Source organism: Siniperca chuatsi, linkage group LG6 (genome assembly GCF_020085105.1).
Source record: "Siniperca chuatsi isolate FFG_IHB_CAS linkage group LG6, ASM2008510v1, whole genome shotgun sequence".
In the NCBI taxonomy this organism is placed as follows: Eukaryota; Metazoa; Chordata; class Actinopteri; order Centrarchiformes; family Sinipercidae; genus Siniperca; species Siniperca chuatsi.
In genome coordinates, this window is record NC_058047.1 from 21,061,708 (window position 1) to 21,089,066 (window position 27,359).

Consider the following 27,359-nt stretch of genomic DNA (forward strand, 5'->3'; position numbering starts at 1 on the left):
TTTTAGATTGATGCAAAAGAGTCCACTTTTACATTGAGATCAAACCCACACATTTATACATAGCTGTGCCTCCAGTAGTTATTGTAATAGTCATTGTTCCTTTTATTAGGTGTTAAATCTTGTTGATTAATAATGCTGAATTTCTCTTATTCCCTTCTCATGAGCGGGGTGGCTATACGGATGGCGATGCCAGTCTGTCAACCAGTCCGTCCATTAATATCTCAACAACTAATGGATGGATTGCCATGAAATCTTGTACAGCAATTCATTCAGTTTCAACAGAAATAATTATAACATTACTGATTATAACATTTTGATTAATATAAAAAAACAAGAATCTAGCAGGGTAAAGCAGGTTCATAGTGTGGCTATATTTCTCTGTTAGCTCTCTTCTAAACTTTGGCTCTGCAGTTCAAAGCGTAGACCAGTGGGATAGATTATAATGTGTGAAGAAGAAGGCAGACATTTGAGATGTTCCCTTTGTAGATCACAGGCTTGATTTGGTTTTTCTCTCCAATTAATTTGGAGGAGGTGATAAGCAGAGACAAGAAATCAATATGAGCCTAAGCAACAGAGAAAAATGGAATGAGATTCATGAGAGGGAAGCTTATCTGCGATCTGTTCCCACGCCTTCATTAACGACCCTTCCCTTGAAATAAGGCGAGTTAGAAACACTTTTGCTTCATTCATTTATTCACAGATTGGAAAACAACCCTAAAATAACACTTTTTTTATGATTTGGTCCCTCAAGGCTCAAAAGAATTGGCTCAACAAAAGCAAAGTTGTTAAGAAAGCTCGTCTTTTTTTTCTTTGAGAAATTACGCAGTTTACTAACAAGCAAGGAATACAGAAATACTTCTACTTTCGGTTACAGCATCCTAGCATGACTCTTAAAAGTGGATTCCATAAAGTACAAAATCTCTAGTTATACCAGTGTTTCGACTTCTGCCTTAAACAAATGAGCATTAACTATGGACTTGATCATTTTGTACCGTAAGTCTGAGAAAACATTAAGATTTGTACTAAAATGTTAACTCTCATGCAGACCTACACACAGCTATGCATCAATGCATTTGACAGGCTACTGGTTAGTATACAAACACCATTTACCACAGTGTCCCCAATTATATGGTATCTGTCTAAACCTAATAAAGGACATCGATTTGGTCTAGCTCCCGTGACATTGTGCTTGTATACACAGCAAGATTTAATCTTTGAACAAATGTACGGATTCGAAATCAACCCTTATGGCCATTTTCTTTCAACTGCTGCGGTTGCTGTACTGTCATCATCTCATACTGACTCAGCTCTAAGCAATTTTTGGCTTTTGATCTGTGGGAAATGCAGCGGTCTTCCCCTTTCTCCAGACCTGTCAGAATTTGCTGAATAATTACTATCATCAGGGACGCATCAGTTCCATCATAACTGAGAGGGGGATTTTATTTCCTTTCAGCTGATTAGCGCGGTCATAAAAAGAATGTCATTTGATTGCACAAAATTGTGCAAGAGCACATTGTGTTTATTCATGGTGAAATAATGGTTCAAGTTGTGTGTGTGTGTGTGTGTGAGAGAGAGAGACGGGGCCTACATGAAATAAAGGAGAGAGCAAAAAAAAAATCACTACCCTCTCTACTCCTTATTTGAGTTCACCTCCTTTCATCTCAGTCATTTCTCTCCTAATGAGGAACGCAGCTTCAGCCTCAGAGTTCATTTAGCCACAAAAGGAGATTCCTGTCACGCAGTGGAGAAAGATCTAATCTGGGCACGCTGGAGAGGAGCATCATCATCACACCCAAACAAAGAGAGGGGGGATAATGTTTTTTCCCCTGATTTCCTATTCAGTCCTTTCAATTTACTGCATGGTAAAAGCCTCAAAGAATGATGATAGGGGGCCAGGGGATGAAAGGCAGAAATCCTCTTGTTATGATTAATATTCAACACCATCTTCTGCAGTGGCTCCCCTCACTGCACGTGGAAGAGTCGGAAAGCCCAACAGCCCCTCTGAGAATAAGATTTTACGAGTGAAACTGGGTTACAATCAACCTGCTGCTACTGCTCGGGGTGTTAAAGCAGAGATCTGTGAGCAAAAATGGATTTTCAACATAATTCTGGCCATTACTTGCATTCTTTGTCCACAGCTGCCCTGCTGTTGGAGTTTCATTTGAATGGCAGTCCCGGTTAGTTTTAATCGCACAGAGGAAGCCAAATAAGAGAAATAAATAAAGTAAAGGACTTAACTACAAATAACATCTTTGTTCGGTCTGGCTTTATAAGCTGACAGGAAGTGAATCCTCGTCCCCCAAGGGAGGCCTCTACAGCACTGTCAACTTTATCAGGAGAAGAAAAGGAAGAGGAGGGGAAAACAAGAATGTCAGATGCGGACAAATAAAGCCTGTTCTGTGAGCCCCATGCACAAGAAAGCATGCCTTTCTTATAAATTCAATAAACACCAAACGTCTGTGACGGCAGCCATCTTGTCTAATAGCTTAAATGTAACTGCCCACCTCATGGCTGTAAACCTGTGCACAAGACTGAGTTTGTTCTCCCTGTTAGGACAGAAGTCATGTCAGTGATGCCTAGAGTACTTAGAGTCATAGCTTATTGAGTTGTAAATTACTGTCTGTGACTGATAAGGAGTCATCATACCAGAGTGCTAGTGGCTATCTGGTTTGCTAGCTCTGTCTGTTGGCACAGAACCTGTCCCCTTCAAACCTACCACACTGTCAGTTTTCATTGTCATTTAAGCAATGCAGACGTACAAAAATATATTACAGCTCAGAAAACAAAAACAGTTGTCACATAGCTGAGAAACATTTTCAGTCAAAAAACAACAAACATCACGACCAGTCAGACACTCAATGAGGAGAATCAAAGGCTATCTTCCTTTTCAGAAGAACACTTCATGGGGGAAACTTTTCTGGCCTTTGCTAACTGTGTTATTCGATCTAAACCAGTGGTTCCCAACCTTTTTGGCTTGTGGCTGCTTAAAATCAAGCAATGTCTAATGTCTAAAATGGCCACAAAAATGGAAGCACGGATGAGACTGACGTAGCTGTACAGGTTGTCGACTTATAGAAATAACAACTCTCATATCGACATATTTCATCAATCAATGTTAAAAAATATTAACTGATCCTAGCAATCGCTATCAAAGCTTCCATGCTGACTACTGACTGCTTAGGACAAAACCAAACTAAATAAAAATAACTGTAATTTTGTGTAAAAGAAATATATACATCTTTTCTTTCTCATTACTCCAATCATCTCAGACTTCTCTTGGGACCCCCATAGGTTGGGAACTAGTGATCTAAACAACCAGTGTGAACAAAGTAAAGTAAAGTAAAGTAAAGTATGCCTCATATAACTGATAGATTAATTATGGTATTTGAAATAATTTTTTAGCTCATGAATAGTGATACAGCCACTTATTTTCCACTAATCCATGATTATGGGACTAGCAGTGTAACTGTTGCGTCCCGAATTTTAACTTTCTACTTGTCTAATAGCACCTGGTTTCACAGTGGACCAATGAGTGTGAAGGCCCTCAGCTTCACTTATTCATACTGAAGAGCAGAGACAGGAATGACAGCAGCAGAGACGGAAAGAAACACACAGAAACAATTAATGAGGAAACAATTATTACACACAAAAAAAGATTTTTGATATGTTAACTCTGTTCATCTATTATTTTGAATTATATCTTTCTTCCTCAATGGATGTAAAATGCCAACATTGAACAACTTTGTAATGTTAACAGGCATGAAGACAGACTGGCTGCATTTCAAGTGGATCAACTGTATCTAAGATGATCTGAATCTGAATGAACAAGTGTTTAATTATGGCTTGATATAAAGCATACCATTTAAGCTGTATACAGTGAGACATTTAAACTGAGGCAAGACAAATCAAACAGAAAGAAAAGTGTGTATCAGCAGGAGTGAGGCTGACGAGGAGAACGACTGGAGCCCTGCTACACTGGGCTGTGGTCCGGAGAAGCGTGTGTGGCTGTCACCGTCACACACTCAGTGGCTGTGTCCTTGGTCCTGCGAAGGCCCATGTACAGCCTCTCATCCAGATTAGCAGTCAGTTTGTCTGTGAGCTCTGCTGTGGTGGTCTGCGGGCCATAGCCTGAGGAGTCAGGCAGCTGATGGGGCGAGCGCTCGTCCGGGGGCTCGGGAGGGAGTCCAGATTGTTTGCCGTCCTCCTGAGGGTCATGGTGCTCACCCAGCCCTCCATCTATCTCTGAGACGGAGGGATGAAGAGGTGGTGGAGGAGAGGAGGTGTGTTCCTCAGTGTCTCTGACAGTGACACCCTGCTCCCTGTCCTTGCCCCCGTTCTCAGTAGTGGTAGGCTCCACCTTTGGAGTGTCGGGAGTGCTACCGGTCCCGTCGCTGGTCTCCTCGTCAGGAGCACTGACGATGCGAGGGAGCGTGATGTGGTAGCTTGTGTCCAGTGGGTAGTTCACACTATCACCCCTCCGTAGTGGGGTCCGCTGTCTGTCAAAAGAGGACTGGAAGTGTCTGACACCAGGGTCACTCCACTGCTTGTGGCGCTGCCACTGCTTGCGGAGGTGGATTCGGGACCGGTGCTTCCTTAGCGGCGACTCCTGCTGGTCAAACTGAGGGTCGTGGCGGAGAAACTCATGGAAGAGGGCGTCCGTCTTCTCATCTATGCTGTAGTCTCGCCGGTGCAGCATTGACGGTTGAGGTGAAGGCTGTGCAGCCTCTCGAGGTGTGAGCATCTGACCGTATGGGAACCAGCTCAGTGAACCAGCACCTGTTTCTATGGAAACTCCTCCACTGGCACCCAACAACAACTCCTCCTCTGGCTCCTCCTCAAAGAGATGAGACTCAAAGCTCTCGCCGATAGTGCCAGTTCGCCCTGCGTTGGTAAAGTGGTGCCTTTTCTCATGGGCTGTTCTGTCCTTGGGGCTGCCATTGATGTTCCCAAACAGTCGCAGGTCTTCCGGACCACGGGATGGAGCCTCTATCGAGGCATACCCGCTGTCCATCTGCAGCAATTTACGAGTCCCTGTTTCTCCGTCGCTGCCCCCTCGCTCTGATTCTGTGCTTTCCTGTTTCTTCTTTTTTCCCTCCTTCACATCCAACCTCTCATCCACATACATCAAAATGTCCTTGTCATCCTCTCCACCCTCTGCCTCATCACCTAAATCTTGGGACGGGTAGCTGGGGAGCCCGCCTTTTTCTGTCTCTGTGCGTCCGCCCAGCGAACACACACTGTCAGCATCACTGCAGACGGAGTTCCTGTCATTGTTGCTGCTCTGGTCAGAGGTGGCGTACTGTTCCAGTGTTGCACGTAGGGTCCAGATGTCTTTGTAAAGTGACTGGGGGTCCTGGGGATCTAGGGGTTGCAAAGGGACCGCACCTTCCCTTCTTGCCAGTGACAGTGCTTCATCTTGGGGATCAGGGGATAAGCCAATCACCCCTGGTCCTCCATGGCTGCAGCTGGGCTCCACCATCACCTCTACCTCTACCCTGTAGTGTGCACACAGGTGTGGAGAGATGAGATAATGTGAAAGAAATAAGGAGAGAAGGAAGGGGAGAAACACACAGACACGCAAAACAAGTGTCAGCATTTACCTAAATAACACATTCATCTCAGACAGGGCTGTGTTCACAGTGCACAGAATGATTTCCATGACTTGCAATGGTTGCTGTTGCATGTCCTTAAACTGAACTTAAGCCGTGTTTCCACTGCATGGTATGCCTCGGCTCAACTCGACTCGCTGGTTTTTCATTGTGGATACTACCTAGTACTTTTTTTGGTATCACCTCAGTCGGGGTTCCAAGCAAGCTTAGCCGATACTAAAAGGTGAGGTGAAAACACTGCAAACAAAGACATATCAAGAACACCATCCCTTCCATATCATAAGAGTAGCGTAGCTCCTTTTTGTGTGCGTAGTGAGTGTGTGGTTGAGTGAATGAGAGTGAGCAGAGAGAGACAGTGAATGTGAGCGGAGCAGAGGAAAAGGTTAGCAGTAAAGTTGTCAGTTTAACAGTAAATGTATTGTGTTGGTTACAGTTTGTCAGTAAATAAAGGCTGCAGCTTCTCAAGACCAAAGTAAAGCTCCTGTGTGTTGTTTCTCAACTGCTGGAAAAGTGAAGGGGGTAATGGCATTGAAGATGATGTCAGGCAGTTTCACGCAGTGTCACCCACCTACGTTGAGGGGGTACTATCTGCAGTGTAAAACGAAATAGAGTACCTGGTACCAAAAGCGCGTAGGGTAGAGTCAAGTCGAGCCATACCATGCAGTGGAAACACGCCATTAGCTGAATACTGATGCCATGTGTGCTCAAAAATTCCCAGAAATCCCCTGCTGAAACATAACTTGAGTGATATCAGTAGCAATAAACTGTAAATGAGCACGAGGATCATCGCATTTCTGAACTCACGGCAGCTTCCAGGAAATTCCTTTTATTTTCAACAACAAACATCTGAAAACATACACAGGAAATACTGTTTAATCTAATATTCAGCAAGGAAAATAAATGGTTATGTAAGAAAATACTTAGGGAGATTGGTTATTTTTGTTGCATAACCTAATATTTGGCAAAATCTGCATTGCTATAATTGCAAACTTAAAATAACAAAATCGCAGTGACCCTTGCTCTTTTGCGGACATCATGACATTATCAGACCATGTCAGCGATGGAATGGTTTCCTATGCCGGATATAAGCCCTGCGTCCCGATTCTCTACTCCACTCTCCTAAAAAAAGTGCACTCTGGGAATCCCCTACATCTGGCTTCAAATCATGACATTGGTTTTGAATGAACTCTTGTTTACATGGATCTCATTACATACAAATCAGACTGTGGTTAGATAGTACTTACAGTTACACAGCATGATGTATTTTAATCTAATTAAAACTCATAGCAAAACAATTTTCAAAACAACAGTTTTCAAACATGATTTTCTATATTTTTCAATGACTTACAGTTCATTTTTCTTGACACTGACATTTGCCATTTGAATGTCCTGTATCCCTGCTCATCTGGCATGTTAAAACAATTGCAATGATATTTCACACAGTTTCTAAAAGCACACTTTTATGTTCAGGCAAACTGGTGAAGAACTGGGACTCAGAGCTGTATATCATTACCATACATTTTTTAGCTATAGTAAAGAAATGAGTGTGAGGCAGCAAAGCAGTGAACAGGATGAATGGCAAGGGAATTAAAGATACCTGCCAAGGGAGGGGGGTGGTGTGGAAGGAGGTGAGAGGAGGCGTGTAGTGGGCTGGGTGGGACAGTAGGTGATGTCCTGGGTGCGGGCAATGTACTGGATGAGGTCTATGCGGTATGAGTCGTTGTCGTCCTGGTCCATGCTCTCGCTGGCGGCTCGCTGGCGCTGGAACTGTCTCCTCTTTGGAGAGCCTGGCTCACACCAAACATGGGGAAAGAGCAGTGAGTTGTACAAGTTGTGTAACAGCAGGCAGGAGTGAAATGACACGTAATTCAGGAGAAAGCTTCCATCAACTGTTGAGGTTTCTGAGGGGATTTTATGATCTTTTTTTGGTCCCTTGGTATGATAGAAGGACTGAGCCTGGGGAGGCACAAGGAGAAGTGTGAGTATATAGGATGGAGGGGATCGGCAGGGGGGATTTACTCAGGGGCTCAAATTGACTTGGAACGACCAAACTTTACGTCACTGAGCCATCTGTCTTGTATGTGTGTGTGTCTGTGTGTATATCTGACTCTTAGCAGGCAAAAGGCATCTCACAGTTGGTTGCTGGAGCCCCCTGCTTAACTGTTGTCTGTTTACCACGAGAGAATATTGCCAAAAAAACTTAACACAGAAATAAACAGAGAAAATACACCTAAGAAAGAAACTGCTAACATTATAACTTTATTTTCTCGGTTATGATTTTTTACAAAGAACTACAAAGAATTGTTGCACTTCCGTGCTGTATTGGCACAGATTGTTTCTAAAAATAATATAATAGAAATATACTCTACACCATCAAGGATCCATTACCTCTGGTGTCCAGACTTGAGGCTCTCTGGCTGCTGTCCAGCTTCCATTTCTTGATCTTGAAGTAGGGACTGGCCCCCTCCAGACTAGCATGACGCCGCAGTTTAGTGAAGAACTGCAGCACGGGCCCCTGGCTTCCTGCACCGCCGCCTGCAGGAGGGGCACCGCACCCCATCGCGGCCCCTTCTACGACACTGGCACTGCTGCCTCTGCCCCGGGGCCCCGCTCCCATCATCTCGATCTGAGCAGAGAAGGAAACGTGGTCAGAAAGAAAACCTGCCAAGACTAGCGGTGTGTATATAATCCCTTCTGACAGTGATGCTCCACACGGGCTTTCTTGTTTACCCATCAACCATCACTCTTGTTGGTCCTCCCTCAGGCTACATGACCCTCTAATGTCCACATGGATGAGTCACTGGTTGACTGGCTGGCTGAATAGCTGGTTGGTGTACTGAGTGACTATCTTAAGAAAATGCAACACTCTACAAATAATTAACTCAACAAACTTGAGCTCTTGCAGGTGATTTGTATGCACGCTCAGTGCTTGTGAGATATTTGCACTTGTGTTTTTTTAATGTGTGGCTTTTCAGCAAGACAATCACAGTGTGACATGTCAAATTTAGGAATATCTTCATCATAACTGTGACAATTAGTTAGCACTTGATGTGAAATATTCTATATTTTATAGTGGTTGGAGGTAACTTACAGAGCTTGGCTCTTTAGTGCTGAGAGCAATGGTGTTCTCACTGAAGCTGGTGTCCACCACAGAGTTGAGAGCATCTCCAGGGAGGGCACAGCTGGGATTGACACTCAGGCTGGTCAACGCTGTTTGTGGTAGGGGGCACAGCATCGGCTGCAGGGAAGCACAAGCACAAAATTACACTTGTATCCCTTTTAAACAATTGTTGAACATGCATGTTTTCTGCAAAGCTATGTTGATTAATCCAGTTATTCAGAACTGTACGATAGTATTGTGTTGGCAACTACAGTAAGTACTGTAGCTCCACTTCCAAAGTTTGTTGTCATGTTTAGGTAACATCTATGAATACAAATCAAGTCTAGATTCCCTCTCCAGCTGTCAGCCCAGCACCAGTGATTGAACAGCCTCACCTAAAAAGGAAATCAATCTGCACAGCCTGTTGAAATGAGCAGGCAGAGAAATTCATGATTCACATGTTTGGGTACATTAGGTTGATACATTTTCTTGCCCTGACCCAAATGATTGATGTTCTAATTGGCCCCGGTCAAGACTAATGATGCATCAGGACTAATAGCAGGTTAAAGGCTGTCACCTGGAAGATGGAAAGTGCTGACTTAGTGACAGGGCACGTTGTCATGGTGATGCTGTTCTCGGCCGAGTCGCACTCGTGGATAGTGACTATCTTGAGGGCTGGGGGAGGGATGTGGAGGTGTGTGAGCCGGGCGTTCTTCAGGTGGTGAAAGTCGCCCTCGGTCAGAGTATACCTGGGGTGAACAACATAGAGTTAAAGAAAAAGCTATAAAACCCTTGCAAGATGAAACACATGTTGCACACACTCTATCTAACTTCAAACCCATCAGAGCAACTCTGCATTTAGCCCCACGGAATAATTCCTTTTGAAGAATTTGCATATCAGGCTCAGGGCTTTAAGAGAAAAGTAGGGCAGGGAAATAATGAGAAAGGGTGAGAGCTCTTTGTGTCCACAGCATAAACTAACATAGAAGTGAGATGGACACAGTAAAATGTGTACATCCTTTGATCTCAGAAGGCAGTAAAAGATAGCTGGAGTTTATGGACATTAATGCGAGTTGAACACTGAATAAAAGTCATAGAGATTTGCAAATGTGGGCTTGTGTGTATGCGTTGGCTTTCTGACCTGCGGCCCTTCTCCTGGGCCTTCTTTCCATGATCAAAGAGAGCAGCCTCATTGAAGGAGACACGACGGCCTGTGGTGCCTGTAGAGAGGAAGCGCTCAGTCTCTTGGTCATGAGTGCTGGCCATTGACAGGCAGTCTGACTCATCCACCCTGATTGTGATTTCTACCAGAGACACAAAAGGAAAGAGACAGAGGAGGCACACAGATAGGTAGGTAGAAGAGTGAGAGGTGATGGCAAAGAAAGATTTTTTGTTTTATTGTGATTTATTTAAAGTAAATGTCATTGGAGTTTTTTGCCATGCAAACAGTGTGGCTCTAGGGATGGCAAGGTTGGTCTGTTGGTCCACCACTTTGGTCCAGACTGAAATATCTCAACAACAATCATGGTCCCCAGAGGATGAAGCCACTGACTGTGATGATCTCCTGACTCTTCACCAAGTGTCAAAATTTTCACTCATTCAGTGAAACATAATCTAAAGGATTGATCAGTCAAAATGTTAATTTGTCCAATGTTTTTAACCAAATACCCACAAATGCCAATGCCAGCGTTAACGTTAGCGTGCTAACACTCTAAACTAAGATGGTGACCATGGTAAACATCATACCTGCTAAACATCAGCATGTTAGCATAGTCACTGTGAGCATGTTAACATGTGGACATTATCATTTAGTTCAAAGCACCACTGTGCCTAAGTACAGCCTCACAGACCTTCCATCATGGCTGTAAAAAAAACTCATTTTGTATGTGCACTTTGGTCCACGTAATAGGTGATGTTTCATCTAATATATTATACGAGCTCAAGCTAAAGTCTGCCATAAGTGGGGGTGCCCTGGTGGCCTTGGGGTTCAGGGCACCAACCATGAACCATGAAGTTCCCGGTTCACGTCTAGCTGGAGAATTGCATGTTGCATGTCATTCCCCATCTCTCTTCACTGATCTCCTGTTAGCTTTCGACTGTCAACTGTGTAATAAACGCATAAAATACCCCAAAACTTATTTTTAAAAAGTCAACCCATGTCTGCTATACTGTATATTAACACTGACTGTATAACTGAAGCGAAGCATCTGATGTTCCGACACCTTTGCGGAGGATGAGTATGGTAATATGACAAACTGCTGACTGGAAAAAAAAGCCTTACAAAAGCAGTTTGGTGCCAAACTGATACTGCCTTTTAGTTTTAATAAATTGTTTTCATTGGAGACAGAGTGCATTCACTGGTCCCAAAATGTCAAAATGCATTCCAGGAATGGCAAAGCTAATTAGGTCGAGATCACAATATTTTAATGGAACAGACATTACACATTTGTGCTGACGCGATAAAAATATCCCTACTTCCATCAATCCAATCCCTCCATCTCCCAGTCTGCCTGTCTCCATTACTCCTCCCTCTTTCACTTACTTGCCTTTTTATCTGTTCTCCTATCCCTCCCTCCCTCCCTCCATTTCTTCCTCTTTGTCCATTTTTCTCTTACCATGGGTGGGCTGAGACTCCTCCATGTAGGTGGTGTTGGTTTTCTCGGGGTCATCGCTGGCCCTGGGGCACACAGAAACATTCAGATCAATGCTGTGACATGATTACCCCTGAAGTCTGTCTTTCATCTGTCGAACCCTACTGATGCGGACAGCCACGTGGGCGACCACAGTGCAAGGCTTTATGATCAGCTGGGTTACTTTTTGACCTTTCTGTTCAGCATGAGTTTAAATACACATACAGGTCAACGGTTTAAAAATGCAGCTATGAGACAACTATAAAGGACAAGACCATGTTTGTCTAAATGGCTGCCTGCCTGGCTGTATAATCAATGAGGGCCTAAATCACTGCCAGTAACTTGATAACCTTCAGGGCCAGGGGACCTCTTGAACTGATAAAGCATGGTGCTTTATTGAATTGCACGTTTCCACTCATCTTTAATATGACCAATAGAGGTCATATTGTTTGGAGGATTGAGTTTATATTATTCTTTTGGTATATTTTGTCTTTAAACCTTCACGTTTCAACATCTTCAATTGCTGCTGATCCTCCATACAAGCTTCTTAAATCACAGAATTAACTTTATGAGGCAGAAAAAATAATCCGAAAGCTCTTCCCAGTCATTTCTCTCCATCTGACTTCTTTGTGCAGAGCTATGAGTGAGCAGGTGTGTGCTTATGTGTGTGAGTGTGAAGTGACTTGAGGGATTTCTCCATGCACCCAGATCTGTGCTTCTTCTTGTCTTTCATTTCCTCTGTGGCTCCCGCTTCCCCATACTGTGTGTGTGTGTGTGTGTGTGTGTGTGTGTGTGTGTGTGTGAGTTTGAGTGCACACGGGGCTGGGTTGAGACACCAGATTAATCACAGCCGATGGCTGCTATGAAATCTCATTACACTCATCATTTGTACCAGTCTGCCCGATTCTCCTCTGCTCTCCCCCGGCAAGCCTCTCCTTTTCACGGCTCAGCCTCTGTGCTCTCTGTTTATCTGCATCTAGCTGGTGTGCTCTCATATATTCAAGTGTACTTGATGATGCGTGCTGCTGTAGAGAGGGACAAAGTGTCTCGAGGGTAGCCATGTTACTGCTGAATAAACACAGATGAATCCCATCTGTTAATGGAATCATACGGATGATGGGTTTGGGATTCACTGGATGGAGCAAACTGGACAATTCCACAGGAAGTAGTTAGCTTCATTTGCAATTGCGATGAGCTTTATCTATTATGTAAGTATAAACATTCAATGTAAGTACCAGAGCCTGTCTCTAAATATTAGTTGCATGTGAGCTCAGGAGGAGTAGACTCTGTCTGTCAACAAACTGTGTGTTCTCGTGTGTGTGCACACGTGTGCTTTCATGCGACAGTAAAAACAGCACCTGCGAACCTGGATCTGCAGACTAAACTACCTTTGTAAAGCAAAGAATCTTCTGTTGAACCTGCGTAGCAGTGGAGTCGATTTAGGTTTGAGGAAATTTTCAAGGATGTAAAATAGTTCCAAAATTTGATTAAATAAAATCTGAGCATCACAGGCTCCATAAAGTCATTTATTACAGTGCTCTTGTTATTAAATTGTGCACCCACTGCTTTTATTAAGTCCACCCCTTATATAGGTCCTTACTGTTGGTTCCTTACAGTGTTCTGGAGTTTGAGCTTATACTGCTAAACTCTTCATAAGTCGCTCTGGATGATGGTGTCACATGAAGTGCTGAAATCCTAAATGTAATTTAAAGAATTTTAGCATCGCACCTGGCACAGAATTTCCCTGCTCGACAGCAGTGACGGTAGGCGATGAGGAGGATAGGGATGAAGATCAACGTTCCTACCAAGAAGATGGAGAGGATCACCCGGAGGAGCACATAGCCATCTTGCTGCACCTCAGCCTCGAATGGGATCTCCTGAGATAGACAGAGGAGGGCAAAGATAAATTAGATGGATGGATAATTCCGCACCTCTACTCTCGACTCAAAGTCAAAGTTTTCTTTTCTAAAAGCCTCAAATTTGAATTCGGACACAATACTTTAGTCTTGCTATTTAGCTCATTTATGAAATATGGACAGTTCAGCTCCAGAAGTCACATGTCTGTAATAGATACAGGGACATACCATCAGTATGCCATTCTTGTAATCAGAGAAATGCCATCCTGACACGACTGCAGCCTAGATTTGCCTACCTTACTGTGCAGCTGTTTTACCTTCCCAGTAACACCATGCAGCTTAAACGATTGATTTAGCCTGCATAAAGTGAATCTATAAATGCAACAGTACAATTAATCAATAAATGCCAGGGCTATTAACCTGTCTACAGTGTACCTTAGCTATGGGAAACCTCTCACAGGGAGGACTGCAGCTGAGTGAATTAACCACACAAGGAGCACTGGTATAGTCTCTAGAGTACCTTAGGCCTTACTGCTTCAGACAACAATACTCAGTTGGCTTTGTAAGGATAAACATTCTTCAATAAAAGGAGACATCTTAAAATCTCTTCCTCTTCATTGATTGGAAAAACTTTATTCAATCTCCCCAATAAGCTTGCACAAAAGGCAGATGGAAAGCTATTATGGACGTATTTTACGTATTTTAGTTTCTTCTTTCATCTCAGTAATTATTTTTGTTATTTTATTTGGCAGGATTTATGTTATTATTACATTTTTTTTTCATCAAAAATTGTTGAATTTTGCTTCTTTGTTCAATTTTACTAACAAAAACGTGTTTCTCCAGTAAGTTTCTTCGTGCCCATGTAGGCTACAGAACAGGGATTAAATTGGAAACTCAAATAAAATGATAGATGGCAACATGAGTGGGAGAGTAGAGAACAACAGCAGGCTTTGTTCTTTTATAGAGTATCAGAGTGACATGACAACCACTCATCTTATGTAAAGATAACAGACTTTGGATATATCAGAACGATGATCTTATAGGTGGAATGTTATGCTGAACTCCATGAACAAGAACACACAGCAAGTGTTAATGAGCGCTAGACTCTGACGTCACATTGTAATTTCTCTGCGAGGGGAAATTAAAGCTGAGATTAGATCAGAGATTTAATTATTTCAGGTCCAGGTCAGGATGTCCTCTATTAGCCAGTCAATCGGCCAGAAGAGAATATGAGGTAAAGTATGGCTCTGGTGGTGAGTTGGACGCAAAACACACACACACACACACACACACACACACACACACACACACACACACACACACACACACACACACACACAGGAAGTTGGAGAATAAGCCAGTGGTGAAAGGCAGACTTACTGTGGAGTTTTCTGGTAGGATGTTCCAGACGGTAGAGTCATTGCTCATTGTCCAGGCCAACTAGAGAGTCCCCCTGAGAGATAACACATGCACACACACAAACACACAGAGGAAATGCCTGTTACTGGAGCCGTTCATCAAAACACCAAGTCAGCCACCAAAGATACTGCATTTTTTCTGTGTTAATGAATCCGGACATACCGTACGTGTAAACATAAAACAAAACTTCTCTGAACTCATAGAATAAAGTCTGATGTCTAATAACATAGCAAATGATCATTTATATAATGTGATAGAAGATGCCCATTGCAGCAGAAAGATCTTGTTGCATCTCTAACAACCACGAAAGACTGCAAGACGAAGCAGAAACCAAACGTATGTGTGTACAGCGTGTGTTTGTGCGCATGCGTCGAATCCCACAGAAGATGCAAATGCTAGCATCTCGGCTGTAAATCATCACCCATAATTCCACTTCAACTTCAAGCTTCTCTATCTACCTCCCACGCACACACATACACACAGAACTGAGAGAAAAACCAACTCTTACTTAAACACTGGCTCCAGCAGCTGAGTTCCACTACTGCTGCTGCTGCTATGCGTTTGCTCTTACAGATCATAGCCATTAATACTGCTACTGCTGCACCAAACGCCCACACACGCACACACATACACACACACACACACACACACACACACACACACACACACACACTCACACCATGGACAGATCTACTCACCCAGCAGGGTATAAGCAACATGCCAGCAGCACTCAGCACTCCTTGCTCGCCTGCCAGTCACTGCAGCACTCAACTTCAGCACCACAACCTGTAAGCTATTGCCGAGCTCTTTGCTGCCAGCCTGTCTAACTCCCTGCGTCTACCGTCCAAGCATGAAAACTGTTACGGGAAACACGTCAGGCTGTGACCAGAATGCTTTCCTTTACAGTACTGTACTGTACCACATCCTGCTTTCTACCAGCCCAGCGTCTTACCCTGATGGAGGGCAGTGCGCAGCAGCAGCTCTGGATGTGTGTGTCAGGAGTCTCCTCCTCAGCTCCCTTGCTGCATCCTCAGCCACCTCCAGCCGACTGAGCCTGAGCAGCGGTGTTTCCCCCCTCAGGGCTGGCCCGCTGGCCTCGGAGCAACAGGACGGCAGTGCTGCATGGCTGATAAACATACAGCAGAAGGATTGGTTTGTGTAGAGAAGTTTCACATTATATGAGCATTCAACAGATGCACATCAAAGATCACTGACTAGGCCTCTATTTCAGTAGTGATCATAGATCATAGAAAAATACTTCAGAACACGTTCTTTGAAGAATTCTCACAACATTAAGAAAAGCTAAAACTGCCTCACTGTATTTATTAAATGCCATAATACAGTTTGATAACCAGATAGAAATGAAAGCGGATCTAGTTATACTTGGCTGCCTTTCCTCTGCTGTTAGGCTGTAAGAAAAATAGAAAAATAAATAAATATATAAATAAATAAATAATATACATATTTATAAAAGTAAGCTATGAAAATATTTTTAGTATATTACTTTATTTAAATTTGCTTACTTCTATGGTGTTGCAAACCCTGAAGATTGCTCTACTGATGAATGGCTGAGCAGATGGTGAGACACGGCTGTCCCAGCAACGACATATCCCGTCATGCTTTACAAAATTTCGCTCTATGCCAGCTGCATTATTGGTATTATACAGTGTATCGTTTTCGCTTCGAGTAGCCTTTTATATCTCGTCCCATAATTACCAATACACACAATACCTGCCTAGAACAAAGTAGAACTGTAATGGTTCATTTTGGACCTTGTAATGCCCTGTTTAGAATGAGAAACTGTTGCACAAAAGAAAGCATCCCGTTTCTTATTGCTCGGTACTGCAATATTTTTTCCCCCGGAACAAAATAATGAGCTTCGTCTCTGGCTCTGGCAGCTGTTGGCTTATGGAGGTTTAGCTGATAATATCTTTTGCTAGAAAACGAAAATCACATCACATTACGTGATGAAATGAAACCGATAGTAAACTTTTAAAATGGATGAAAACCAGCTATACTCCGACCAGCGCAGCGAGGTTAATAAATATGCCATCTTGATATTTCACAGGCGCCTTATTTTCATCAGTCCGGTGACACCGACAGAGAAGGTAGCTCACGATTTGAATTGGCTGCACAAACAGCCGAGCAGGCATGCGACAAAGGTTTCACTCACCTACTCAACTAGCCTGGTCCATGAAGGGGTGGAGGGGCGAAGCCAATAACATGAAACTCTTCTGTGGACACTTTAATGTGGCTTTTAAAGCTAAAAGTATTTATGAATGAAACCCCACTGTTTAAGACACGCCCACCACCCAGTCAGAGGCGCACCACGTGACGCAAGGAGTGGGGTAAAGTGAGTTATTGAAGGGTTTCGCTCAAAAATAGCGTGATGCTCAGTTAGTCGTCACAGACATTGTCGGTGCCAGGAAAGCCTGAGTGTCTCAATGAATGTAAACTATATGTCCCTCTTTTTATATACATTTTGCAACTGTCAGGCTCTTCTACTTCGTTTATTGATTTATTTTACATTAGTTATAGACATTCACTCGCTTGCAGCTGTGGGGAAAATGGTGAAGCTAGTCTGTTAGTCTGTATGTGTGTGTGTGTGTGTGGGGGGGGGGCAGCTTTAGCACCATACAAGTGACATAGCCTACATAAGAGCAACAAAAACTTGGTCCCAGACCAGAATAGTGGGCCCCCATCTGGCAAAGCCTAGCTTTTGACACATGGGTTTGGCGCCATCTACTGGTGGTGGTGTGTGCTGCTCAGTAGCTTCATACCTTTTTTTTTTATACAGTCTATGCTCCACACACGAAAAATATGTGGGACATAAACGTTTTGCCAAATGGGCTACTCTTCCCTAAATGTTGTTCCCAAAACGTTTTCCTATGTAAACCCTGCAACAATGAAAACTGAAAGGGATTTCCGACTCAGTGGCTGAAATAGACACTGTTTGGCTGTGTCTGAAGCTACGTTTCTTTGACTACAAAATTATACTTACTTGGGTTTAATATGTTGCTAATAAGATGTTAAATTACCGCCTAACCTAATGTATGTTTACTGCGCGGCTATATATATATATATATATATATATATATATATATATATATATATATAATTTTTTTTTTTTTCCTCGTTCTTTCTTTTTAAACACTACACTACCCTGCATCCTCTGCGCCAACGTAAAGCCTTCTGGGTAGGTTACCAACGTCCTTGTCCTACCAAGCGCACACCGACTGCCTTCACGCAAGGGCTTGGGGATCTCTGGCATTCACTTGTACTTCAGTAAAATCTGATTTTCAGATATGATGGCAGCAAGATTTCTCCGCCGTGCTCTCCCTGTGCTGAGGCAAGCTCGCTCCTACGCCGAGGCCGTCACCGGTGCCCCGCAGATGTCCTTCACTTTCGCCTCCCCGACACAGGTAGCTAGCGAACGTCAACGTTATTGGCCAGGCTTCTCGGGCCCAGCTAGCTATGCGGCTAACTAGTTTCTCGTTGAACTGCACCGTCTCAGTTTGCAGAAAAGTCTGCCGGGGGTCATTTAGCAATTTTGTACTAATGCATGGTTTTGGTATCATTGCTACACATAGTATTGTAGTTCATACACGCATGCAGTTCAGATAGAGCGCTAGAGCTTGCACTGTCAGTAAAGGGTTTAGCTTAGCTAGCTAACGATGGCTAACCTAGCTGTCATTCACTGTCTTTGCGTGGCAAAATATACTTTTAGAAACGGTACCACTAAAGCAATGCTCTTTTCTAGGTCTGCAAAATGTGTGTTAGTAGCTTAAGTTTAAGTTTACTGTGAAGCACCAGCAAGAGTGTGTTTAAATGCAGAGCTCTCTAACCTTGAGGTTCATGTCAGTGGTTAAATCTCGTACTACAAGCGTGTTTTACTAAATTTAGTCTAGTTCCACACAGTGCTGCATGTTTACCTCCCATTCTGCTGCATTGATGTATTTGATCCAATGATAAAAAAATAAATACATGTTAACAACAGAAACGTATGCATCATGTTGCATAAAAAGTAAACAGAAAGATGACAGACCATGCTATAATGGCTACTGATAGCTCACTGTTCAATTACAAATTCTACCATTTACAGTTTGGCAGCTGCGTCTTTGATCTGTCACTCTTTGTTAATGTCGAACAGTTGCAGGGCAGTCCATAAGTCAGTTAAAGCATCTCTCCATCCCCTCTCTCCAGGTGTTTTTCAAAGAGGCCAGTGTGAAACAGGTTGACGTGCCCACACTTACTGGTGCGTTCGGTATCCTTCCAGCCCACGTGCCCACTCTACAGGTGCTCAGGCCTGGTATTGTCACAGTCATCAGCGATGATGGCTCCTCTGTCAAATACTTTGGTAAGATTTTGCTTTACAAAGACGAACGTGAATGACTGAGGTCAAACCTGCCCTAAGGGCCTCAACTTAATGTTCCTGCTCTTCAAATGAATTAGGAATTCCTAAGTGTAACACCACCAAACAGTGGCATCTCTGTTTAGGCAAATAGCCAATAATGCCTTGTTACACATTATTAAAAAGTCAATCAAAATATCAGATCACCATCTATTATATTCTCACAGTAGTTATGTATAATAAGAACCATCTCACTTTGATGTCTTTTCTTTTTTCCAATGTGCCACTTCCAAAGTATTCAAATGTCAGTATCTGCTCTGACTAGTCATCAAAGATATTAGTGATCAGTCTAGTCAGTCTAAGTCTAGAGAAGTTGGTGTACATCTTGTACACCACTTTCAGAGTAGGCCCCACATTTTATAATACAACTGCTTATCATTGATCTTTCGGAAAAGCTGAAACAAGATGAATGATATTCTTTCCATATGCTAAGCTAAGTCATTTGCAGCTTTGCTAGTCAATAGCTCTGCTGTCCACCTGCATTTGACAGTGTGTCTGTGTCTCAGACGTATGGAAGCTGTAGTTATGTAATGCTAACAAATTAATAATATTTATATTAAAGTATAGCCCTGCGACGAGTTGGCCACTGTCCAGGGTGTACCCTGCCTAAGGCCCAAAGTCACTGGGATGGGCTCCAGTCACCCGCGACCCCTAACGGGACCAAGCGGTAGAAAATGGATGGATGGATGGATATTAAAGTATAAAGCTCCTATTTCTTTTTTCTTTTTCTCGAACAAATTCAAGATGCCTATTAAGCTTAGAATGTTGGCCGAATAGAAGTATCACGTTTCAGCTCTTCACATAAATGAAAGAAACCCTCGATGAAAATACACTGTGGAACAGAAGCTATCCTGAGGAAGCACGTCCTGGCTCTATAATCCACATTGCATTGTTCATAAAACACAGTGAAGATGACTGTATGTTGGCATGTTTAGTTACACTGTTGTGTGTGTGTGTGTGTGTGTGTGTGTGTGTGTGTACATGCAGTGAGCAGTGGGTCAGTAACAGTCAACGCTGATTCTTCAGTGCAACTGCTGGCTGAGGAGGCTGTTCCTTTAGACCAGCTGGACATCACTGTGAGTATAATGTCAACATCACTCCACTTGCATACATACTAGAGCAGCATCTGCACTAATGTTGGGCAGCGTGACCATATATACCATGAGATGATAAGAATTTGTCAACTGTATTTTACAATACAGTTTACAAAATTGTTAATTTGTCATATTTTATTCACTACGTTAGCCGAAAACATTTACAATTTATAATATCTTATTTTATCTGCAAACACTTTCTCAATTTAGATTCTAGATTTTTACTGTATCAAGATAAATTCATTTATCAAAATCATAATCTAAGATTCTGCATACTGTAATACGGTTGGAAGCTACAGAAAACATCTATCTGCACTACTGAATGTGTTTGCTTTTTGTATAGCCTACATTTATCCACCCATGATGAGTTTATAGAGCGGAGACTACATCTTTGTTTAATAAAAATTACATGTGAGGAAAGGTTTGACAGAAAATTTCATGATAAAAGGTTTGCATTGTAGAGTTGGGGCCTGAGTTAGCGTGAGTTCACATGCAGTCTAATATCCATGAAATGACATTTAATATCAAAATCAATCAAGAAAAGTAGGGGAGGACACAATAACATGAAGGATGGTAAAATGAATGCAATATAAGAAGAATAAACACCTTCTTGACAGTCTCAAAACACACTGAACACAGGTTTCACAAAAGAGGTATTTAATGCAGGATTCATTGATTGGATAGTGTTTTATTGTACCGGTGATCTTATAATTGCTTGCCATCTGCCTGTATTTAATGATTTGAACTAATATTGGTATTGATGTCCTTATAATACACCGTGTAATGGGTTATGTTGATCTTATCCTACATATTTTTAATGAGGTACCCAGAAATGCTGGGGATCAATATTTGTGGCATTTAATGAGTAGGGACACAGCCTTTGAACTTGAGGACTGAGATTCAGAATGAAATTTATGAACTGTGTTCACTCACCAAGCAAGATTATTAGTACAATGTGTTATTTTTAAATCCTTTTTTGGGAAACCCATTTGAACTTTTTATTTCCTTTGGTCCATTGCATTTAAATTATAGAGCTTTGATAAGTTATGTACAGAGGCTGGATTGTTTTTTCCACATTTGTTCTATTTAAAAATAGAGCAGCACAGACCTAGCAGCAGTTATCTTTGTACCTGAGGTGTCCTTGAGTGTCTTTAATCCAGAACACCTATGTTGTTCTGCAGTTTGCTCTGAACTTTGAGTCCACTGTGGAAGTGTGCACACAGAAAGATGAATTTCTCCTTTGATATTATGATGGTGTATGTGTGTGTGTCAGGTTTACACCTGCAGGATTGATGTCATTCTTTATCAGTTCAAAATGTTAGTCAGTATCTTCCCTTCAAAGTACATGTGAAGTACATCTCTGTCACAAACTGTACAAAGAAGTTTTGAAATATAAGCTCCGAATGTCACTCGTTTTGTCACACTTGGTCAGATTGTTGTTTCTAAAATGAGATGTCTGCTTTGCCACATTTGGAATGTGAAATTATTGGAGGTGTCTACTTGTACTTTCACTCTTAACAACTAGCAGGGACCACTCAGTGTTGACAAATTATTTCATCACAATGTCTGTCTAGTGTGTGTTTGTCAGTCCTTTATGGATCTTTTTATGTTTTAATGACATTTGTGTGATGGGTGTCCATATCTAGTTTGTTGAGGCATGCATACTTACTGATTGTTCACCCTGGTTTGTGTCCCAGTAGGGACGTGATCTTTGACAGCAGAGCTCATTCTTTGAACTCGCACTAGATTGTTTCCTCTCTCATTGTGATCCTCCGTGCTGATGAGCACCTCCCAGCTGATGATTATCCACATGATCAGTGTTGCAGTAGGACTTCAGTGTTGAGTCCTTGTTTAAATGTCAGTCTTGTTAATGCTAGGCTGCGTTATTATGCACTCGCTGCAGAGGTGTCTGTCTTTGACCTTGGGCAGTGCCAATGTCACTGTCAAGTTGACTTCATAGCAGTAAATGAGTTATTTTTTCCTCGTTGTCTTCCACTCTGCAGTGAAAATGCACGTGGGCCCACGCTGTTAATAAGGAGGGAAAGGTCAGTCACTGTTGAGTTATAGCAGATGTGTCAAATCCCTACTGGGAGACCTTTAACTTCCAGCTATGTTTGGCATTTCTCGTTTCTAATCACTACTGTGACAAATGGAGCTTTTTGAGCAGAGAGGCAGTGGGGATTTTCTCTGTTCGTCTTACACCCCACTTTTGACTGGCTGTTGCTCAGCCTTGCTATTCTGACTTTTACATCGGTTAGCCTCAAAGCGTTTTTAGGATGAGTAGAGCTTTGCAGGCTCTTCTCCTGCCCTGATTGTCAGTCCTGTGATTTTTTTGAATAACAGGATAATTTAACTGATCGAGGCTTCTTTTAGTAAATTAGGTAACAGATGATGAGGATGTGAACAAAGCAAAATCTGAATTGTGGGCTTTATCATTTGCTTTCCTGTTCTGTACACATTCTCATTCTCTGTCTATTTTTAGGCTGCCAAAGCCAACCTGGAGAAGGCCCAGTCTGACTTGGCCGGCACATCTGACGAGGCAGCGAGGGCAGAAGTTCAGATCAGCATAGAGGCCAACGAGGCCATCGTCAAGGCTCTGGAGTAGACCTGTGGTACGACACCTCAGCTGCTGCACCATGATCTGATGTCCTGTTAATTAGTTTAGTCCAACAGGATAATGATGCATGAGTAGTTACAGTTGTTAATATAATTTAAAAATGGAAATTTTGACAAGAAATTAGAGGTCACTTTCATTGTGTTAGGTATTGTGTTCCTCAAACTGAGTCACTGTTTTTTCCCCCATCCTCTAGGTAATCTTTTCTGTTTCTTTGATGGAAATCAATGGTCCATCTGTGTTTCCAGCTCAGTCACGTCAGTGTCCAGAAGATTCCATGCTTGCTTTGTACAGTGGATAAAATTACAAAATAAATTTATTTGGAATTACCCGGTGGTGGAGTTTGTAGTGTTTTCTTTAAATCTGTCCCTCTCTTGCTACTTAATGATGATCATATGTAGTATTTTCAATGCACAGACAATTGAGTCTAATTGACTCCCATAAGTAAAGTAAAGCTAATCAGCATGATAGCAGTCACACACACTGTCTTCACGAAAAGCTTTTCTCATTAAGCAGACTTGTTGTGTGGAAAAGTCAACCCAAACAAAGAGGAACTGGTTTGTTTGCGATGTAGTGAGTGTTTTTGCCACTTGGTGGCAGCAGATATCGGCTATATTTTGCACCAGATCATATCAGTTGATCACATTTTTATTCTACATTTTGTCAAACCACAGTTTCAGAGAATGAACATTACATTCGTCACAGAACCACTGCTGTGTGTCATTTCCTTCAAGATAACTCGTTAAAGCAGGGTCCTCTTTTTTTTTTTTTTTTTTTAAATTATATTGCTGTGTACCAAGTCCTGTATCTGGTGAAAGCTTAGTCATTTTTACGGTCGCAAGCCCACTTGCGGGTTGGAGTTATTAGGAACCCTCAGTCACTGCCTGTTGGCAGTGCTTGTTTGTTATGAGTGATGACCTCAGGCTTCTGTGACAAAGCCAGGAAAAGTCCTTCACTCCCCATCCTGTGGAAAACTGGGCCTTTCTCTTGTTTCATAACCACAGGTTTCAGCTCCGACTCGCTCCAGGAGGCGTTGACCTCATTCACGTGCCGACTTGAGGTTTTCAGAGCTGAAACCACAACCGGCTTATTTTGAATGTCAAAACTCTTGAGGGCCTTTTAACAAGTGTAAGTACACTAGAAGTACCAGTGTTTACACAGAAATGCTCTCATGGCTGTGCTAATGTCCATAGTGAAACTGCTACATGTTTTTAAAGCAGTATTATCTGCGTTAAGGTCTGACTTCTCACTTGAAAACAGGAAGAGTTTTTCCAGTACATAAAGCAAATATACCTCTGCAATCAGTGAAGACAAATAACACCATGTTTTATAACTGTCAGATGTTACAAAACAGGTTGAAATATCTTCTTCCTCTGATTAAGCACGTGCTGTGGAGACTTGCAGACTGTGACTCAGGTCAGTATCCATTAATAAAAAACCTAGTTCTCAACACCTCTCACACATCCTGCTCTCTGTTCTCCTTTCCACTCTGTCTTTCTCTTTCATCAAACCCTCCTCGTCCCAGCTGCACACACACACACACACACGCACACGCACACTCATACTCAAAAACAATACACACTCATAGTCACTCATCCGTCAGCCCCGGGGCTTGCGAGTAACACTTCAGACAGACTGAGATGAAACGGTCGTATCAAAAACCACCACTTCTTTAATCCAGATGTATGATAGGGGATGTTGAAACCAAGCTCTATTCCTGCTTTTTTTTTTTTTTCCTACTCCGCGCTTTTAATGCCACTTGTCAAAAGGCAAAGCAGAAAATGTGCATTCCATGTGCACGTTCTGTTCTCTCAGTTTGTGTGCAGTCATGTAGCTAAAACACAGAGTGCAGGATGTTTCTACTTTTTCTGGAAAAGAAGATACTGTAATTGAGGAGCCAGTCTTGTAGGTCTGTAGCATGTCAAGATTTAGTTTTTGGTGGAGCATTTTTAGTGACGAGGAATGATTCAGAGTTGAAATCATTAAATTCATCTTTTCAGTGTTTAAGTTTTTCTCCCAGCTGTTTCCAGTAAGAGCTGTCAAGCTGCCTCAGCCACACAGCCTAATGAAGTCAGTGTCTCATAAACGGACTGTCTGACCCGAGTGCTGAAGTGCTGTACATTGATATAGAAGCAGTGAAGTGCTGTACATTTATAAAGTACAATGAGTATCCAGTGAGAGCCCTTAGTCAAGAGCCACTCGTTGATGTTTCAGGGCGGATGAGCCTGTGATAATAAGTCACCATCTATCTCCCATGGATGACCGTGTACTGTAATTACAATATTGCACCGTCTGCACCCAGGAGAGAATAACATGATGCATGCTATGACAATCCGTGGTGTCATCTTTTGAGTGGTACTCTCTCACAAAGCAGCTCCCAGCTTTGTGAGAGCTCATTGGGCTGTATTTACTGAGTCGACCATAGCAGGAATAAAGGAGACCAGCCCATGTGAATCATCATATTTAGGATGATGTCTGTTCTGAAATGATAGTAGAGCAGAGTTTTCTTCTGTGAGATTTCAGCTTTAAAGGAGGCCACGCCCATGAATTTCTTTGATGTCACAGACAGCTAAGCCATTTTAAGTTTAAACGCTAGCTCAAACATGTAGTGGTGTAGAATGGAAACAGTTCCTCGATCAACACAAAATGATCGTCAATGATTATGCTATTCGATTTAGTGTTCAAGCCAAGAAGTGTGAGAATTTGAAATGAAAATCTGTGGGTTTTAGATTGTTGGTCATACAAAACTAGGGCAGCAACTAACGATTGATGTCTCTTGACTATTTTAAAGATTATTTGCTTAGTCAAAAAAAGTGAGAAACCGTGAAAATGCCCATCACAATTTCCAAGAACAAAAGGTAATGTCTTCAAATTGTCACTGCTGTCTGACCATGAGTCTCTAACCCAATATTACAGAGATATTTACAGAGTAAAACACCACTACTCATATTTGAGAAACTTGAACCAGCTAATGTTTTACATTTTTAGCCACACTAATGGTGTGCTCTAGGGATGGCAATGCAGTCTGTTGGTCTGTCCAAACTATTGGATGGATTGGTACAAGATTTTGTACAGACATGCATGGTTCCCAGATGATCTAGCTGTATAACTTTGGTGCCTCTAGCGCCACCATGAGGTTCACATTTGTGGTTTTGAGTAAAATGTTGAGTTTGAGTATAACTATTGAATTAGTTTGTCTAATACTTTGGTTTATGATCAAATACCTGCAAAATTTCCCACATTCCCATCAGCCTCAGCTGTGCTTTGAGTTTAGTGCTAATTAGCTTAGTTGTTAGCATCCAACCATGCTAAACGTAGATGGTTGACGTGGTAAACTTGAAAGAATTAATAAAAAAGACAGGTACATCCCTGTGCCCGATAGGATGGGTGCTGGATCACTAAATATTTAGCAGTTGTGCTGGGTTGAAATGGATAGATCCGCACACCAAGTAGCTCCCGTTAAAGGATTTTAATAGCTGTGACATTTCGAGCACAAGGCTCTTCCTCAGACTTCTGATAAAAACAGAGTCGCCATCTTAAATACCCATAATAATCCATATTACAAACACATGTGACATACCACACTTGTTGCAAATTGCCATCAGTCAAATAGTAGTAAAAAATACATTTAATATTAAACATATACACAGATTTATATATCTAAGCTACATATATACAAAAGGTGCCTAAGTACGCCCAATAGTTTGTACTCCATAAAGGACTCACATATACTACCTATTCGAGGCGCCTTTGTCTATGTATCTATCATTATGGGGGCTTTGATAGCTCAAAGCACCGCTGTGCCTATTAGCACAGCCTCAGAGAGCTGCTATCATGGCTGCCTTGTTTCTTGACAAATGACTTCAGCAATTCATCGATTATCAAAATTATTGACCACTTTTCTGACGTTTGACTAATCGATTAATGGGCTAATTGTTTCAGCACTGGACAAAACAAGCAATCTGAAGATGTCACCTTGGGCTCTGGGAAATTTGATTTGGCTTTTTTCACTATTTTCTGCCATTTTATAGACAAAATGTTTATTAAATGAAAGAAAAGACTAACTGATAATAAAAAAGGCAGCCCCCAGGTAGTATAACTTTGGGCCTATAACAGTATAGTAGCATAATGGCTCACAGTCAAGTAGTGGGCAATAAAATGAATCATAAAGCCATTGGAAAGAATCGAGGCACAAGATTTTCTTTATGTTCTGGCAGAGGCTCCAACATGACACACACTGGCTGTGAGACAGCGTGATATCTTCCTGTGTGCTGTATCAACGTCCTGCCTTCAGAGCGTCTTGATTCACGCTTAGTCACCGGCTGTATGGATTGGGATATGGAGTGACTTTAACCTCATGAGACTTGAAACACAGATGAGAGTCTCTTAGTGGATACTCAAACCCATAATCCTCTTCATCTCTTTTATATCACTGCTCTTATTAGCCTCATGAAATCATGGGACTCACTTCACATCTTCACCGTTGACATTTCACTCCTCATGTTAATGATAATTCATGGAGCTGACAGCATTGGGAGACCAGTTAATTTATCAGGCATGATTATGAAAAAATGAAACAGTGTAATAGGTGAATAATAAGGGAGTTATGCATAAAACGGGGGAGTG

The 27,359-nt window shown here is 42.2% G+C and overlaps 2 protein-coding genes across 6 annotated transcripts; one reads left to right on the top strand and one right to left on the bottom strand.

Annotated features, from left to right (window-relative positions):
- Window positions 1-675: 675 nt before the first annotated feature.
- Window positions 676-16,944, bottom strand: cbarpb (CACN subunit beta associated regulatory protein b). Of its 5 annotated transcripts, none has more exons than XM_044199983.1 (11): window positions 16,788-16,944; window positions 15,567-15,740; window positions 14,576-14,648; window positions 13,068-13,216; window positions 11,325-11,386; window positions 9,851-10,013; window positions 9,287-9,458; window positions 8,701-8,847; window positions 7,998-8,235; window positions 7,207-7,396; window positions 676-5,495 (listed from the first exon to the last, which is right to left on the bottom strand). In XM_044199983.1, exons 3-11 carry the CDS (start codon window positions 14,621-14,623, stop codon window positions 3,971-3,973), a joined length of 2,694 nt encoding a protein of 897 aa, XP_044055918.1. In that variant the 5' UTR covers window positions 14,624-14,648; window positions 15,567-15,740; window positions 16,788-16,944; the 3' UTR covers window positions 676-3,970. The 5 variants fall into 5 exon arrangements, with proteins under 5 accessions (XP_044055918.1, XP_044055919.1, XP_044055920.1 ...); XM_044199984.1 differs by having other exon boundaries at window positions 16,792-16,935; XM_044199985.1 differs by lacking the exon at window positions 16,788-16,944 and adding an exon at window positions 16,138-16,736.
- An 854-nt stretch (window positions 16,945-17,798) lies between these two features.
- Window positions 17,799-23,062, top strand: atp5f1d (ATP synthase F1 subunit delta). Its single transcript, XM_044200061.1, has 5 exons — window positions 17,799-18,036; window positions 18,818-18,971; window positions 20,013-20,101; window positions 22,602-22,731; window positions 22,930-23,062. The coding sequence occupies exons 1-4, from the start codon at window positions 17,920-17,922 to the stop codon at window positions 22,722-22,724; spliced, it is 483 nt and encodes a 160-aa protein (XP_044055996.1). The 5' UTR covers window positions 17,799-17,919; the 3' UTR covers window positions 22,725-22,731; window positions 22,930-23,062.
- The last annotated feature ends 4,297 nt before the right edge of the window (window positions 23,063-27,359 follow it).